The 14,965-nt window shown below is 43.3% G+C and overlaps 1 protein-coding gene across 3 annotated transcripts in view; it reads left to right on the top strand.

The window, feature by feature from the left end:
• Nucleotides 1-14,965, top strand: part of rbm27 (RNA binding motif protein 27) — a 217,688-nt gene that overhangs the window by 148,531 nt on the left and 54,192 nt on the right. For 2 of the 3 annotated variants that reach the window (XM_068043929.1, XM_068043932.1), the window contains exon 19: nt 8,386-8,469. In XM_068043929.1, coding sequence (XP_067900030.1) covers nt 8,386-8,469 — 84 coding nt within the window. The remainder of the gene's footprint in view (nt 1-8,385; nt 8,470-14,965) is intronic. The other variant, XM_068043931.1, reaches the window with a different exon arrangement.

Consider the following 14,965-nt stretch of genomic DNA (forward strand, 5'->3'; position numbering starts at 1 on the left):
AACCCCACTTTCCCACCAGCTCCCCATATGTTGTCGAGGCCCATAGCCTTTGCAATATTCAGCGCACTAATGATATGATTATATGGTGTGTTTGCCACCCAGGAGGAAAATGGTATTATGCCAGAGCGACTACTTATTTCATAGGACAGTTTTCAAGAGGGAGTTGAGCCATCAGGATCCTATTTGGAAATCATGCCACAGAGAATTTTCATTAAATTTAATATCTTTCATTTTCCCTGAACTATTTCTTTGCCATAATTTTGCTACATCAGTGAATGCTGATTTCCCATAGAGAGTCACTGTCATAGAGGAATTAGTGAGCTAAACAGTGTAAGTGATCTGATAAATGCCAGTGTGAATAGTCATTAATCCAACTGTCCTTTAGTTTCAGCTGTATTTAATTCCATTCTATCAAGTTGGGCTCAGTAACTCCTCCAAGCACAGTCTCCATATGGGATTGCCATCATCACCTACATAAGAACGTAAGAAATAGGAGCAGGAGTAGGCCATTCAGCCCCTCAAGCCTGCCTCGCCATTCAATAAGATCATGGCTGATTTGCCGCAGACCTCAACTCCTCTTTTGTGCAAACTCCTCATAGCCTCCAACGCCCCGATATTTCAAAAATCTATCCACCACCTCTTTAAATACTTTCACTGATCAAGCATCCACAACCCTCTGGGGTAGAGAATTCCAGACATTCACTACCCTCTATGAGAGAAGAAATTCCTTCGCATCTCCGTTTTAAATGAGTGTCCCCTTATCCTGTAGTTGTATCCCCTAGTTTGAGATGCCCCCACTAGTGGAAACATCTTCTCAACATCTCCCGGTCAAGTAAAGGCTGGCTCGAGTCTGCAAATGTTACCCGACCCGAGCCAGAAAGAACCACATCCACCCCGGCCCGAGTCCTTTAATATTTTCCCATACCCGACCCGACCATCAGTTAACCTACCTTCCATTTTTCACTTTGTTGCTTATCTGCCTGCCCAAGATTTAAAAAAACTGTAACTAAACAACCTTTCTAGTCCAAAAAATACATCAACATTGGAGCCATTTACCGGAGGTGGTGATAGAGTGGACCCGACCCAAACCGAGCCCGAATGCCGGACCCAGAAGTGCGACCCAACCTGACCCAAACCCGACACATGTCGGGCTCGGGTCGGGTAGCTGTGCTGTACTGTCAAGCCTCCTCAGAATCTTGTCGGTTTCAATAAGATCACCCCTCATTCTTCTAAACTCTAATGAATAAAGGCCTAACCTGTTTAGCCATTCTTGATAAGTCAACCCCTTCATCCCAGGAGTCAGCCTAGTGAATCTCTTTTGAACTGCCTCCAATGCCAGTATATCTATCTTAAATACGGGGACCAAAACTGTACACAGTACTCCAGGTGTGGCCTCACCAACACCCTGTACAGTTGTAACAAGACTTCCCTATTTTTAAACTCCAACCCTCTAGCAATAAAGGCCAAAATTCCATTTGCCTTCTTAATTACTTGCTGCACTAGCATGCTAACTTTTTGTGTTTCATGCACAGGAACACCCAGATCCCTCTGTGCTACACTTTTTTGGAGTCTGTCTCCATCCTTCGTACCAAAGTGCATGACCTCTCACTTAACTGCATTAAACGCCATCTGCCAAGTTTTTGCCCACTCACTCAACCTTTCTGTATCCCCTTGCAGATTTCTTATGTCCTCATCACAACATGCCCTCCCACCTATTTTTGTATCATCAGCAAATTTGGATATATTACACTCTGCCCCCTCCTCCTCCTCATGAATATAGATAGTAAATAATTGATCCTTGTGGCACTCCACTAGTTACGTCTTCCCAACCTGAAAAAGAACCATTAATCCCGACTTTGTCTTTTGTGAGTTAACCAATCCTCAATCCATGCTAATACATGACCCGCAATACAGTGAGCTCCTATCTTATGCAATAATCTTTTATGTGGCACCTTATGGAATGTCTTCTGGAAATCCAAATACACTACATCTACAGGTTCCCCTTTATCAACTCTGCTTGTTATATCCTTAAAGAGCTCTAGCAAATTTGTCAAACATGATTTCCCTTTCACAAAACTATATTGACTCTTTGATTGCGTTGAGCTTTTCTAAATGTCCTGCTATTACTTCCTGAATAATGGACTCTAAACTGAAACAAAACAAGGCTTTGTCAGGGGGAGATGGTGTCTAACTAACTTGATTGAATTTTTTGAGGCAGTGACTAGATGTGTAGATGAGGGTAAAGCAGTTGATGTAGTCTACATGGACTTTAGTAAGGCTTTTGATAAGGTCTCGCATGGGAGATTGGTCAAGAAGGTAAGAGCCCATGGGATCCAGGGCAATTAGAGCAAATTGGATCCAAAATTGGCTTTGTGGCAGGAGGCAGAGGGTGATGGTCGAGGGTTGTTTTTGCGAGTGGAAGCCTGTGACCAGTGGCGTACCACAGGGAGTGGTGCTGGGACCCTTGTTTGTAGTGTACATTAATAATTTAGATGTTGAATATAGGAGGTATGATCAGTCAGTTCGCAGATGACACGAAAATTGGTGGTGTCGTAAATAGTGAGGAGGAAAACCTTAGATTCCAGGACAATATAGATGGGCTGGTAAGATGGGCGGAGCAGTGACAAATGGAATTTAATCCTGAGAAGTGTGAGGTGATGCATTTTGGGAGGACCAACAAGGCAAGGCAATATACAATGGATGGTAGGACCCTAGGAAGTACAGAGGGTCAGAGGGACCTTGGTGTACTTATCCATAGATCACTGAAGGCAGCAGCACAGTTAGATAAGGTGATTAGGAAGGCATATGGGATACTTGCCTTCATTAGCCGAGGCATAGAATATAAGAGCAGGGAGGTTATGATGGAGCTGTATAAAACGCTAGTTAGGCCACAGCTGGAGTACTGTGTAGAGTTCTGGAAACCACACTATAGGAAGGATGTGATCGCATTGGCGAGGGTACAGTGGAGATTCGCCAGTTTGTTGCCTGGGGTGGAGCATTTCAGCTATGAAGAGAGACTGGATAGGCTAGGGTTGTTTTCCTTAGAGCAGAGAAGGCTGAGGGTGGACCTGATTGAGGTATTGCAAAATGATGAGGGGCATTGATAGGATAAGTAGGAAGAAACTTTTTCCCTTAGCGGAGGGGTCAATAACCAGGGGGCATAGTGTTACGACCGACTGCTCCTGTCAAAGCCCCCCCCAATCAAAATATACGATTCTGATTGTGCTGGGACCAACACACTGTTAATTCAATCCTGTCGTTCCACAGATCAGCTAACATATCATTTAAAAACTTTCCAAATGAAAGAAAGACCCACCAAATTGTACCATCTATTAACCCCCGAATGAGACTAACCAAACCAGGTGTCTTTAAATCAACAAATTAACTCTTTAATTAAAAGAACTAAATTCTTAAACACTATGGACATTTAAAAATAGAAAAATTAGAGTCCTTGCAAATTTACAGTCCAATGTTGTTCGAAGTCCAGCGAATTTCGACAATTAATGACTTGCAAACACATTCAACAGAATCAATCTGACTTGAGAGTTTTTAGAGGGCTAAAAGATTGTCACAATCTAACTTCCCTTTCTTCAATTTAAATTACCAGAGATCTCTGTCTTGGCTTGACGTTTTAGAATTTCTAGAGATACTAATTAAACAGACAAAAATCCTATTTCCTTCAGTTTAAATGGTTGAGAGCTCTCTTTCAGTGCTGACACCACAGCTGTCTGTGTCTTCTGTCTGTGTGTTCAAACTGTCTTACTAACTGTCAGTTCAAACTGAATAATAATAAATGTATCGCATCAGGCTCACTCCCACTGGCTGTTTCCATGGTATCGAGAATGCATCCTTTGAATCGCAGTCTCCAAATGACTGTTTCTAAGGCAATGAAAATGCACCTTCCTATAACTCCTAAGGCTTGCAGGCTCTTGAAGCAATACTGATGCCTTGCAAGTCTTAAAGGCAAACCGCATATTCTGGAAAAAAAACTACAGGACCATGACACATAGATTTAAGGCAAGGGGCAGGAGGTTTCGAGGGGATTTGAGGAAAACATTTTTCACCCAGAGAATGGTTCGAATCTGGAACCCTCACAACATTTATGAATTACTTGGATGAGCACTTGAAACATCATAGCATACAAAGCTCTGGGCCTAATGCTGGAAAATGGGATTAGAATAGTTAGGTGCTTGATGGCCAACACAGACACAATGGGCCGAAGGGCCTGTTTCTGTGCTGTATAACTCTCTATGACTGTACATAGAAAATAGGAGCAGGAGTCGGCCATTTGGCCCTTTGAGCCTGCTCCGCCATTCGATATGATCATGGCTGATCACCCAACTCAGTAACCTGTTCCTGCTTTCGCCCCATATCCTTTGATCCCTTTAGACCCAAGAGCTATATCTAACTTCTTCGTGAAAACGTACAATATTTTCGCCTCAACTGCTTTCTGTGGTCGTGAATTCTACAGGCTCTCCACTCTCTGAGTGAAGAAATTTCTCTTCATCTCAGTCCTGAAAGGTTTACACCGTATCCTTAGACTATGACCCCTGGTTCTGGACTCTTCCACCATCGGGAACATCCTTCCTGCATCTACCCTGTCAAGTCCTGTTAGAATTTTATAGGTTTCTATGAGATCCCCTCTCACTCTTCTGAACTCCAGCGAATATAAGCCAAACTGACTCAATCTCACCTCATACGTCAGATCCGCTGTCCCACGAATCAGTCTGGTAAACCTTTGCTGCACTCCCTCTATAGCAAGAACATCCTTCCTCAGATAAGGAAACCAAAACTGCACACACTATTCCTGGTGTGGTCTCACCAAGGCCCTGTATAATTGCAGCAAGACATCCCTGCTCCTGTACTCTGATCCTCTCGCTATGAAGGCCAACATACCATTTGCCTACTCGATGTAGAAAAATAGTTAAAATGCAAAATAAAAAGGCTGAACAAAATTGTTACCATTGTTTTTAAACCATTTGATTGAAATGATAGTGATACTCCCTCTTTTAGCGAGTTACATTAAAGAACAGCTGCTGCATAACATTTACTGAGAATATCTCAAATTACAATTTAGTTTCAGCTCCGCAGAATCTGCACATGCTCTCTAACGGAACTGCATTAGTTGCATGGCTATGGGTATGTCGTTGTCCTTGTTTATTATGCAAGCAGAGTCTTGTTTGTACAGAGTAATAAAAGAACAAAGAACAAAGAAAATTACAGCACAGGAACAGGCCCTTTGGCCCTCCAAGCCTGCGCCGATCCAGATCCTCTATCTAAACCTGTCGCCTATTTTCTAAGGGTCTGTATCTCCTTGCTTCCTGCCCATTCATGTATCTGTCTAGATACATCTTAAAAGACGCTATCGTGCCCGCGTCTACCACCTCCGCTGGCAACGCGTTCCAGGCACCGACCACCCTCTGCGTAAAGAACTTTCCACGCATATCCCCCCTAAACTTTTCCCCTCTCACTTTGAACTTGTGACCCCTAGTAATTGAATCCCCACTCTGGGAAAAAGCTTCTTGCTATCCACCCTGTCTGTACCTCTCATGATTTTGTACACCTCAATCAGGTTCCCCCCTCAACCTCCGTCTTTCTAATGAAAATAATCCTAATCTACTCAACCTCTCTTCATAGCTAGCGCCCTCCATACCAGGCAACATCCTGGTGAACCTCCTCTGCACCCTCTCCAAAGCATCTACATCCTTTTGGTAATGTGGCGACCAGAACTGCACGCAGCATTCCAAATGTGGCCGAACCAAAGTCCTATACAACTGTAACATGACCTGCCAACTCTTGTACTCAATACCCCGTCCGATGAAGGAAAGCATGCCGTATGCCTTCTTGACCACTCTATTGACCTGCGTTGCCACCTTCAGGGAACAATGGACCTGAACACCCAAATCTCTCTGTATATTAATTTTCCCCAGGACTTTTCCATTTATTGTATAGTTCACTCTTGAATTGGATCTTCCAAAATGCATCACCTCGCATTTGCCCTGATTGAACTCCATCAGCCATTTCTCTGCCCAACTCTCCAATCTATATATATTCTGCTGTATTCTCTGACAGTCCCCTTCACTATCTGCTACTCCACCAATCTTAGTGTCGTCTGCAAACTTGCTAATCAGACCACCTATACTTTCCTCCAAATCATTTATGTATATCACAAACAACAGTTGGTCCCTGGGATAAGGGGGTTGTCCCAGGACGACAGGCTAAGTAAATTGGGCCTATACTCACTGGAGTTTAGAAAAATGAGAGGCAATCTAATTGGGACATAAAAGATTCTGAAAGGGCTTGATAGGGTAGAAGCTGAGAGATTGTTCTCACAGGGAATCTGAAACATGGGGACACAGTCTCAGGATAAGGGATCAATCATTCAGGACTGAGGTGAGGAGAAATTACTACATTCAAAGGATTATCAATCTTTGGAATTCTCTACTCCAGAGGGTTGTGGATGCTCCATCATTGAATACATTTAAGGCTGGGATAGATAGATTTCTCACAGGGAATCAATGGATATGGGGAGTGGGCAGGAAAGTGGAAGTGAAGCCCAAGATCAGCCATGATCGTATTGAATGGCAGAGCAGGCTCGACGGGCCACATAGTCTACTTCTGTTCCTATTTCTTGTGGTCTTGTGTTCTCTTTGTATCTTAGAGTAACAGGCTTTCCATATAAACAACATGGCTTTGAAGTGTTGTGAGAAGCATAGCTTGTCCTCTGTTTTTAGAATCTGTGTGCTATATACAAAAAGTGCTTCTGCAGGGACGGTGTTACAGTAATGACATCAGCCATGGGTGATTAAACGATAACTTTGGTAGCTAGAGTAATAAATGTAGGTAGAGGAATCCATTAATTATAGTACAGAAATACAATGGTCAATAAAGCCTGTTCTTCAAAGAAATTAACAAGAGTTAGGTCAGAAAGTCTTGTTTGATGGAAGGAGCTTCAGAGTAATTATCTACCATCTTCAAAAGATTTGGGAAGAGCTATGTCATGATGTCTTATCTGAGACATGCACCTTTGAATGAATGAAAAACATTTATCCATTTGGATGCTTAAGTTAAGGAACACAATTTCGGCACACTCCCCATTTCTTTTCACATCCCCCGATTAGAGAGAATGAAATTTTTAATTTATTTCTGTTATGATGGACTAAGTACCATTTAACTTTCACCCTGTACCGCAGGACAATTTTAAAGAACAATTTAATAGGTTATACTTCTCTGTTCAGCTCACCCCGCACCTCCTTTCTTTCCCCCCCCCCCCCCCACCTCCCCCCACTGCTGCCTTTGATGGTGTTACAACCAGGTGAGAAAGGTGTCTAGGGGTCCCTCTCAGCACCTGGTCTTACCGTAACAGGGTTTAATTTTAAACACACTGTTTTTAACTCCCCCTTGGTGAATCCTTGTTAATCACTTTCCAATTACAAGGCAAAGAAACCAGCACAAACAGGTTGAAATTTATTAAACTTGAATTTAAACTCTAATTCAGTTGACGCCTATGTATACGCGATGTACCCACGCTAGCATGCATACGCGATACTCACATGCAGATAGAGACTAAACAGAGTAGAAGAAATAAAGTGGAAAAGTTTGAGGCAATCTCTGAAGAGCGTTTTTGTTGCAGATCTTCGAGCTGACTGTGTAGAGTCCTTGACTATAGGTAGATCTTGCTTTTTATTGGGGCCCAGTATTATTCTTAAACCTTGTTCACTATAAGAGACTTTTCTCTCTTGGGGTTCGTGTGTCTTCAGTGGATTCAGAGGCTTGTGAGAAAGAGATGGGAGCAGGCAGGAGAGATCTTCTCAGTCCAGGAGCAAACTCACTGTGGCCAGTTCCAAAAAAAAAGCCCCCTGAAACAGCCAGTTAGTCATGTGACCAGCTAGTCTAACCAGTCCTGGCCTTTGTGGATTTAATCCTCCTTCGCAGGCCCTGGAATGCGCTTCCTCACCTTCGATGTTTGTTAGTATGTAAATGTTTTTTTCCAGCCACGGCTGATCTGTTTAACAAGTCATTTCCTCTCTTCAACAACAATTAAAAATCAGTGTTCATGACAAAATTGATGTGCCTCATTCTTGGCAGTTGGGGGCCTAGCATGACAATGTCAGTAATTCTGTAATAGCAGCAAAATGTCTATTGCCATGAACGAGCCTACAGAGGGTTTAAAAGAATGAAGGTTAATAAAGATTCGATAACCCTCTCTTACAGTTACAGAAAGGTTTAACTGTAGTCGATGTTGAAATTTCTAAAACTGGTTCTGTGACCTGTTACCTAGTTTGTGCTTCATTATTTGGAGGCACTAAACTGGTGTTCATAGGGTTTTAGATGAAGTGTGATTTTTTTTAAACTGACTTTTTAAAATGTCTTTGATTTCTCTAGAAGTTTGGAGAAGTGGAGGATTTTCAAGAGGAAACTCCCTTAAGTGTAAGAGTCGCGTTCAAGTCAAGAATTGAAGCAGAAAATGTAAGTAGATGTTGACTAAATGATTGATAATGAATGTCATTACTAATGATTTGTTTCACTATAAAACATAATGGTCGAATCTAATGCCTTCGAGCGACATGAGTTGGGCAAAAAATGTTGTGCTGCCAGTGTCACCCATAACTTATTAACAATTTTTTTTTTAAAGTTTACTATATAAGCACTGTGTATACATTGATCCAGTATCAAACCTGCTTGATCCGGTTTCAGCTTGACTTGCATAAGGCAGCATTAAATTATTTTTAATCTTTCCTGCCTGAAATCCTGCTGTGAAATACTTCTTGCAATATTTCTTTGACATGACATTGGCTTTAGACCTATCTTATATCTACACCAAAGTTTGTTGAATATTAATAAATGTTAAACATTGTAAGAAATGTAAAATTTCTGGTTTAAAATATTTAGCTGTATGTTTATAGTTTCAGTAACTGCAGAGTCGCATGTTTCTAGTTTGGATACTTAAAAAAGGTCTGCTGCACTAACCGGGCAAGGCAATATTTGGATCTAATTCACATACTGATTATAATAAAACAACAATAATTTGAAATATGTTTTTCTCTCTGATCAGCAATGGATAGTTTTTTAAGCATTACTGGGAACAGGAGAGAGCTGAAATTTTCTGTTGTATTCTGTTTTGGATGTCCTGGGTTATCAGAAATTTCTGATTTACAAGTTGACACCATCACCAGCTTGTTACACACCTTTAATGTAGTAGGTGTCCCAAAATACTTCAGGGGAGCATTGTCAAACAAAAAATGACATCAAGTCATGTAAGGAGATATTGGCCGGAATTTTACACCCCCTCACAGGAGCAGGCTGATGGCGGTGGGCTCGTAAAATTGAGCAGGGGGAGCGGGGGCAGGTGTTGCCATTCCCGACGCCTTCCCACCACGCTGCAATTTTTGCAGCAGTGGCGAGAAACAGCCCGTCTGCCCCAGATAATTCAAGGCCCTTAAGTGGCCAATGAACTGCCACTTAAGGGTCTCCTCCCACCACCGCTGGTACTTTGCCAGCGGGCACCTTAGGCCCGACAGAAGGCTGCCAGGTAAACTTTGCGGGGTGGGGTGGGGTGGTCGGCCTTCTGATCGGGCACCCTGTGCTCCACAGAGGTCCCCCACCAAAGCCCCAACTGATCCTCCTTGCCTCGACAGGGCCTGGCTGCTTGTACCCAATGAGGCCCTAAAACGTAGCTCTGTTCCGTGGCAGAAGTCCACAATTCTGCTGTTGGCTGGGTCAGGGACTGAGCTGCCAGCCCGTAAATTGGCCAACAGGTCTAGGAGGCAGGGCTTCCTGCCTCAGGGGCAGAAGTCCCACCCAAGTCTAATTAAGGTACTGGGGCGTGTAAAATCCTGACGTGGCTCCCCAGGCCTGGCGGAGGTGGGTTCGCCCCCAACTTTTTGGCCAGGGCCTCCCACCCAACGTAAAATTCAGGCCATAGTGACAGATGACCAAAAGCTTGATCGAAGAGGTAGGTTTCAAGGAGTGCCTTAAAGGGGGACTAAAAATCAGTTTAAAGAAAACTGAAGTCCTGCATCAGCTTGCACCCCAAGAAGAATATAAAGCACCAAGCATTGTCATCGAGGGAACCGAGCTGAATGCTGTCAAACAGTTTACTTATTTGGGGAGCTTTGATACCACAGTAGACAAGGAAGTGGACAGTAGGCTCTCAAAAGCAAACAGTACATTTGGCAGACGACAAATGAGTGTGGAGCAACCACAGCCTCAGAGCACAAACCAAATTCAAAGTGTACAAAGCCATATCCTCACCACCCTTCTGTATGGCACTGAGTCATGGGTACCACACTGCCATCATATACACCTTCTAGAGCGTTTCCATCAGCGCTGCCTCCGTAGTATCCTCAAGATCCGCTGGCAGGACCGCATCACAAACATTTAAGTCCTGTAAACAGCCAACATCACCAGCGTCGAGGCTATCCTCCTGCAAAGCCAACTGTGTTGGGCAGGTCACATAGCCCAAATGGACGACAGTTGCCTGCCCAAGGTCGTGTTGTATGGGGAGCTGACCACTGGTAAGAGGAACAGAGGGGCCCCATGCAAACATTTCAAGGACTCCCTGAAGGAGTCCCTCTCTGTGTGCCACATCGACCATTACCAGTGCGAAGTGGAGGCCATAGATCGTGATGCCTGGAGATGCTACATCAAGAGGGCTGCAAACACCTTTGAGACTGAGCCAAGGACCAGCATGAAAGAGAAAAGGAGGAGAAGGATAGTTCCAATTGCCCCTAGCAGTGACAACACCTTCACTTGTTCCCACTGTGGGAGAATCTGCCAGTCACAAATAGGCCCGACTAGCCCCCGGCCGCCCTGTAACCGACGAGTACAAACTTCCCAATATCTTCGTCCGCGCCAAAACGCCAAGAGAAAGAGGAGAGAGAGGTGGAGAGGTTCAGGGAGGGAATTCCAGAGCTTGAGGCTTAGACAGCTGAAAGTATGACTACCAGTTGTGGAGCGCTGACATTTTACATACTTGTCGGGCTGGAGGATACATAAATAGTAAGGGGTGAGGCCATGGAGGGATTTGAAAACCAGAATGAGAGCTTTTAAATTGAGGCACTGCCGGACCTAGAGCCAATTTAGGTCAGTGAGCACATGAGTGAATAGGATTTGGTGCAAGTTAGTATACAGGCAGCAAAGTTTTGGATGAGCTCAAGTTTATGTAGGGTGGACATTGGGAGGCCGGTCAGGAGAACATTAAAATAGCCAGTTCTACTGGTAACAAGGATTTCAGCAGCTGACAACCTGAGGCGTGGACCAAGTAGGGCAATGTTCTGGAGGTGGAAGTAAGGAGTCTTGATAATAAAGCAGACATGGAGTCAGAATTTCATCTTGGGGTCAAATCTGACACCAAATTTGTGCTTGGTCTGGTTCAACCTTGGACAGTTGCCAGGGAAAGGGATGGAGTCGGTGGCTAGGAAACAGAGTTTGTAGCAGGGACCAAAGACGATGGCTTCTGTCTTCCCCACTGCTTAATTTAGGGGGCTAGATTTGCGAGATATTTGTCCTTCCTGCAATTTCATCAAGCTTAAAAAAGCAAAATATTGTAGGTGCTGGAAATAGGAAACAGAAATAGGCAAATCTAGTAACACTGAGCTGATCAGGCAGCATTTATAGAGAGAAAAAGCAACTTAATATTTTGGCTATGGACCTTATTAGAACTGGAAGATATTGCAGATGAAGAGCATTTAAATAGGAAGGGAAAAAGGGGAAGGGGAAAAACAGAAAAGGAAATAGAATGATCTGAAAGTGCTTAAATGGAAAACAGAAAATAATTAAATGGCTAAAGTGATTTAAATGTGAGACAATAATGAAGGAAATCAGGGAATTAGAAGACATATCCAAGAGAAAGAATGCTTAAAGAGATGAGGGATAGGCAGGTGAAAGAGAATGCTGAACAACCTGGCAAAGCAGAGCTGGTTCTCGTGACAAAAAAGTAGGTAGACATCTGCGATGCAGACCATCCTGGACCTACCTGGAGCGGAGCGGAGGCAGTTAGGAGCTGGGAGCGCTATAAATACAGCCCGGGGATCGGATTGCGGCCTTACCTACCTGGAGCGGAGCGGAGGCAGTCGGGAACTGGGGGACCAGGGCCATTTCGGCTGCTAGAGAAACTGAGTGGAAAAAAGAACTGTGACATCACAGGAAACTAGTAAGTTGATTGGTCGATAAGTACTTCGTATAGATGACAGTATGTGAATAGCTAGCTTGGGACACCAGAGTTCAAATAGATCTATAAAATGAACGAACACTTCAAAATAAAATATAGAATAAATAAAAGACAAATAAAATAATTAAAATATATAGCTAAAACATATCTGTGCAATTAAGAAAAACATAACTTTATTTGTAGGTGGTACTTGCATTTAATAAGCACAGTAAGTTCTACTATACATAGGAATCATTCTAATAAAGAAAATAATTAAAGTAAATTAACTAATAGCATAAGTAACAATGGTAGGGCAGGTGTTATGTTGCAGCTGTGGTATGTGGGAGCTCCTGGATGCCAAGGCGATCCAAGACACAAACGTCAGTAGAAAGTGTAAGCAGCTAGATGAATTCCGAATCAGGATTATTGATCTGGAAACCGAACTGCAAACATTGCACAACATAAGGGAGGGGGAGAAATATGTGGACACTTTGTTCCGGAGGACGGTCATGCCTCTGAGAACAGGATCATCTGTTTTGGTCAGCAGTGAGGGACAGCAGGATGTCACCCTGAGTGAGGCAGGTAAAGAGACTGAGCAGACAGTAGTGGAGGAGCCTCAGACTTGGCAATTATCAAGCTGGTTTGATGTGCTCTCAATCTCTGTGGACGAAAGTGAGGGTATGCAAGGTGGATGAGCAGACTGGCCATGGCATTGTGATATAGGAAGCATTCAATTGGGGGGGGAGCAAAAAGGAATGTAGTAATAGAGGATAGTATAGTGAGGGGGATTGACACTCCTATGCAGCTGAGGGCGAGAGTCCAGACGGCTGTGTTGCCTACCCGGTGCCAGGGTTCAGGACATCTGCTGAGGGTTGGACAGGAACTTGAAATGGGAAGGGGAGGATCCAGTTGTCGTTGTCCATGTAGATACCATGACATAGGTAGGACTAGGGAAGAGGTTCTATTTAGACAGGTACCAAATTGAAGAGCAGATCCACAAGGGTAATAATCTCTGGATTATTACCTGAGCCACGTGCCAGTTGGCAGAGGGCACAGAAGAGTAGTGAAATGAATACGTGGCTCAAAGACTGGTGTGCGAGAAGTGGGTTTCGGTTCATGGGACATTGGCACCAGTACTGGGGAAAGTGGGTGTTGTACCATTGGGATGGTCTGCATCTGAACCGTGCTGGGACCAGTGTTTGAGCAAACTTTGTAACTGGAGAAGTAGAGAGTGCTTTAAACGAAACGGTGGGGTGGGGGGGGACAGTGAGGGATCAACCTTGGGTAGATGTAGCAAATCAAGGGGTCGAGTCAAGGAGAGCAGACGAGTAATATGGAGAATGGCAGGAAGGGACAGAGAGAAAAAACCTAAGAACATACCAACAGTTGAGACTAGATGTTACAAAGATAAGAAAAAGACTAAACTAAAGGCTCTTTATCTGAATGTACATAGCATTCATAACAAAGTAGACAAATTGATAGCGCACATAGAAGTAAATACATATGATCTGATAGCCATTACAGAGACTTGGCTGCAGAAGACATGGATTGGGTCCTGAATATTGAGGAGCATATGACATCCAAGAAGAATAGGAAGCTAGGAAAGGTGGAAGGGTAGCACTGTTAATCAAGGATGGCATTGGTGCAATAGTTAGAGATGACTTTGGTTCAGGAGATCAGGATGTAGAATCGGTTTGGGTGGAGATGAGGAGTAGGGGAAATGAAGTCACTAGTGGGAGTGGTCTACAGGTCCCTGAACAGTAATCACAATATAGGACGAAGTATATAAGAAGATATATTGGATGCTTGTGATAAATGGGAGGGCAAGAATCATGGGTGATTTTAATCTACGTACAAACTAGAATAATCAGATTGGCAATAATAACCTGGATGAGGAGTTCATAGAATGCTTTTGAGATAGTTTCTTAGAGCAGCACGTTCTGGAACCACCCAGAGAGCAGGCTATATTAGACTTTGTATTGTATAATGTGACAGGATTAATTAATGGCCTCAAAGTAAAGGCACTTCTAGGTAGCAGCGCCCACAATATGATTGAATTTTACATCCAATTTGAAAGAGAGAAGGTTGGGTCTAAGACAAGTATTTTAAACTTACATAAGGACATGGGTTACTAGGCTAGGAGATAAATCAATAGAGAAGCAGTGGCAGACATTTAAGGGGATATTTCAGAATACTCAGAATAAGAATCTTGCTACTGTAAAGTAAAATTCTAAGGGGCAGACCCACCATCCGTGGTTAACTAAAAAAGTTAAGGAAAGCATCAAACTTAAGGAAAAAGCATATAATTGCACAAAGATGAGTGGCAGTTCAGATGATTGGTCAGCATATGAATAACGGCAGAGAATGACTAAAAGGTTAATCAGGAGAAAGGAATTTGGGTATGAGAGGAAGCTAGCTAGAAATGTAAAACTGATAGCAAGAGTTTCTACAAATATTTAAAGAGTAAGTAAAGTGAATGTTGGTCCTCGAGAGAGCGAGAATGGGGAGTTAATAGATAATAAGGGAATGGCAGATAAAATGAACCAATATTTTGCTGCTGTCTTCACTACAGAGGATACAAAAAACATTTTAGCAATAGCTAGAAATCAGGAGGTGGAAAGAAAAGAGGAACTTGATGAAATTACAATCACCAGGGAAGTGGTGCTGACCAGACAGAGGGAACTGTGGGCTGACAAGTTCCTTGGTCCTGATTGACTTCATCCTAGGGTCTTAAAAGAGGTGGCTAATGAGGTAGTAGATGCGTTGGCGTTAATTTTTCAAAATTCTCCAGATTCTGGAAAGGTTCCATCAGTC

The sequence above is a fragment of the Heterodontus francisci genome, chromosome 12 (genome assembly GCF_036365525.1).
Source record: "Heterodontus francisci isolate sHetFra1 chromosome 12, sHetFra1.hap1, whole genome shotgun sequence".
In the NCBI taxonomy this organism is placed as follows: Eukaryota; Metazoa; Chordata; class Chondrichthyes; order Heterodontiformes; family Heterodontidae; genus Heterodontus; species Heterodontus francisci.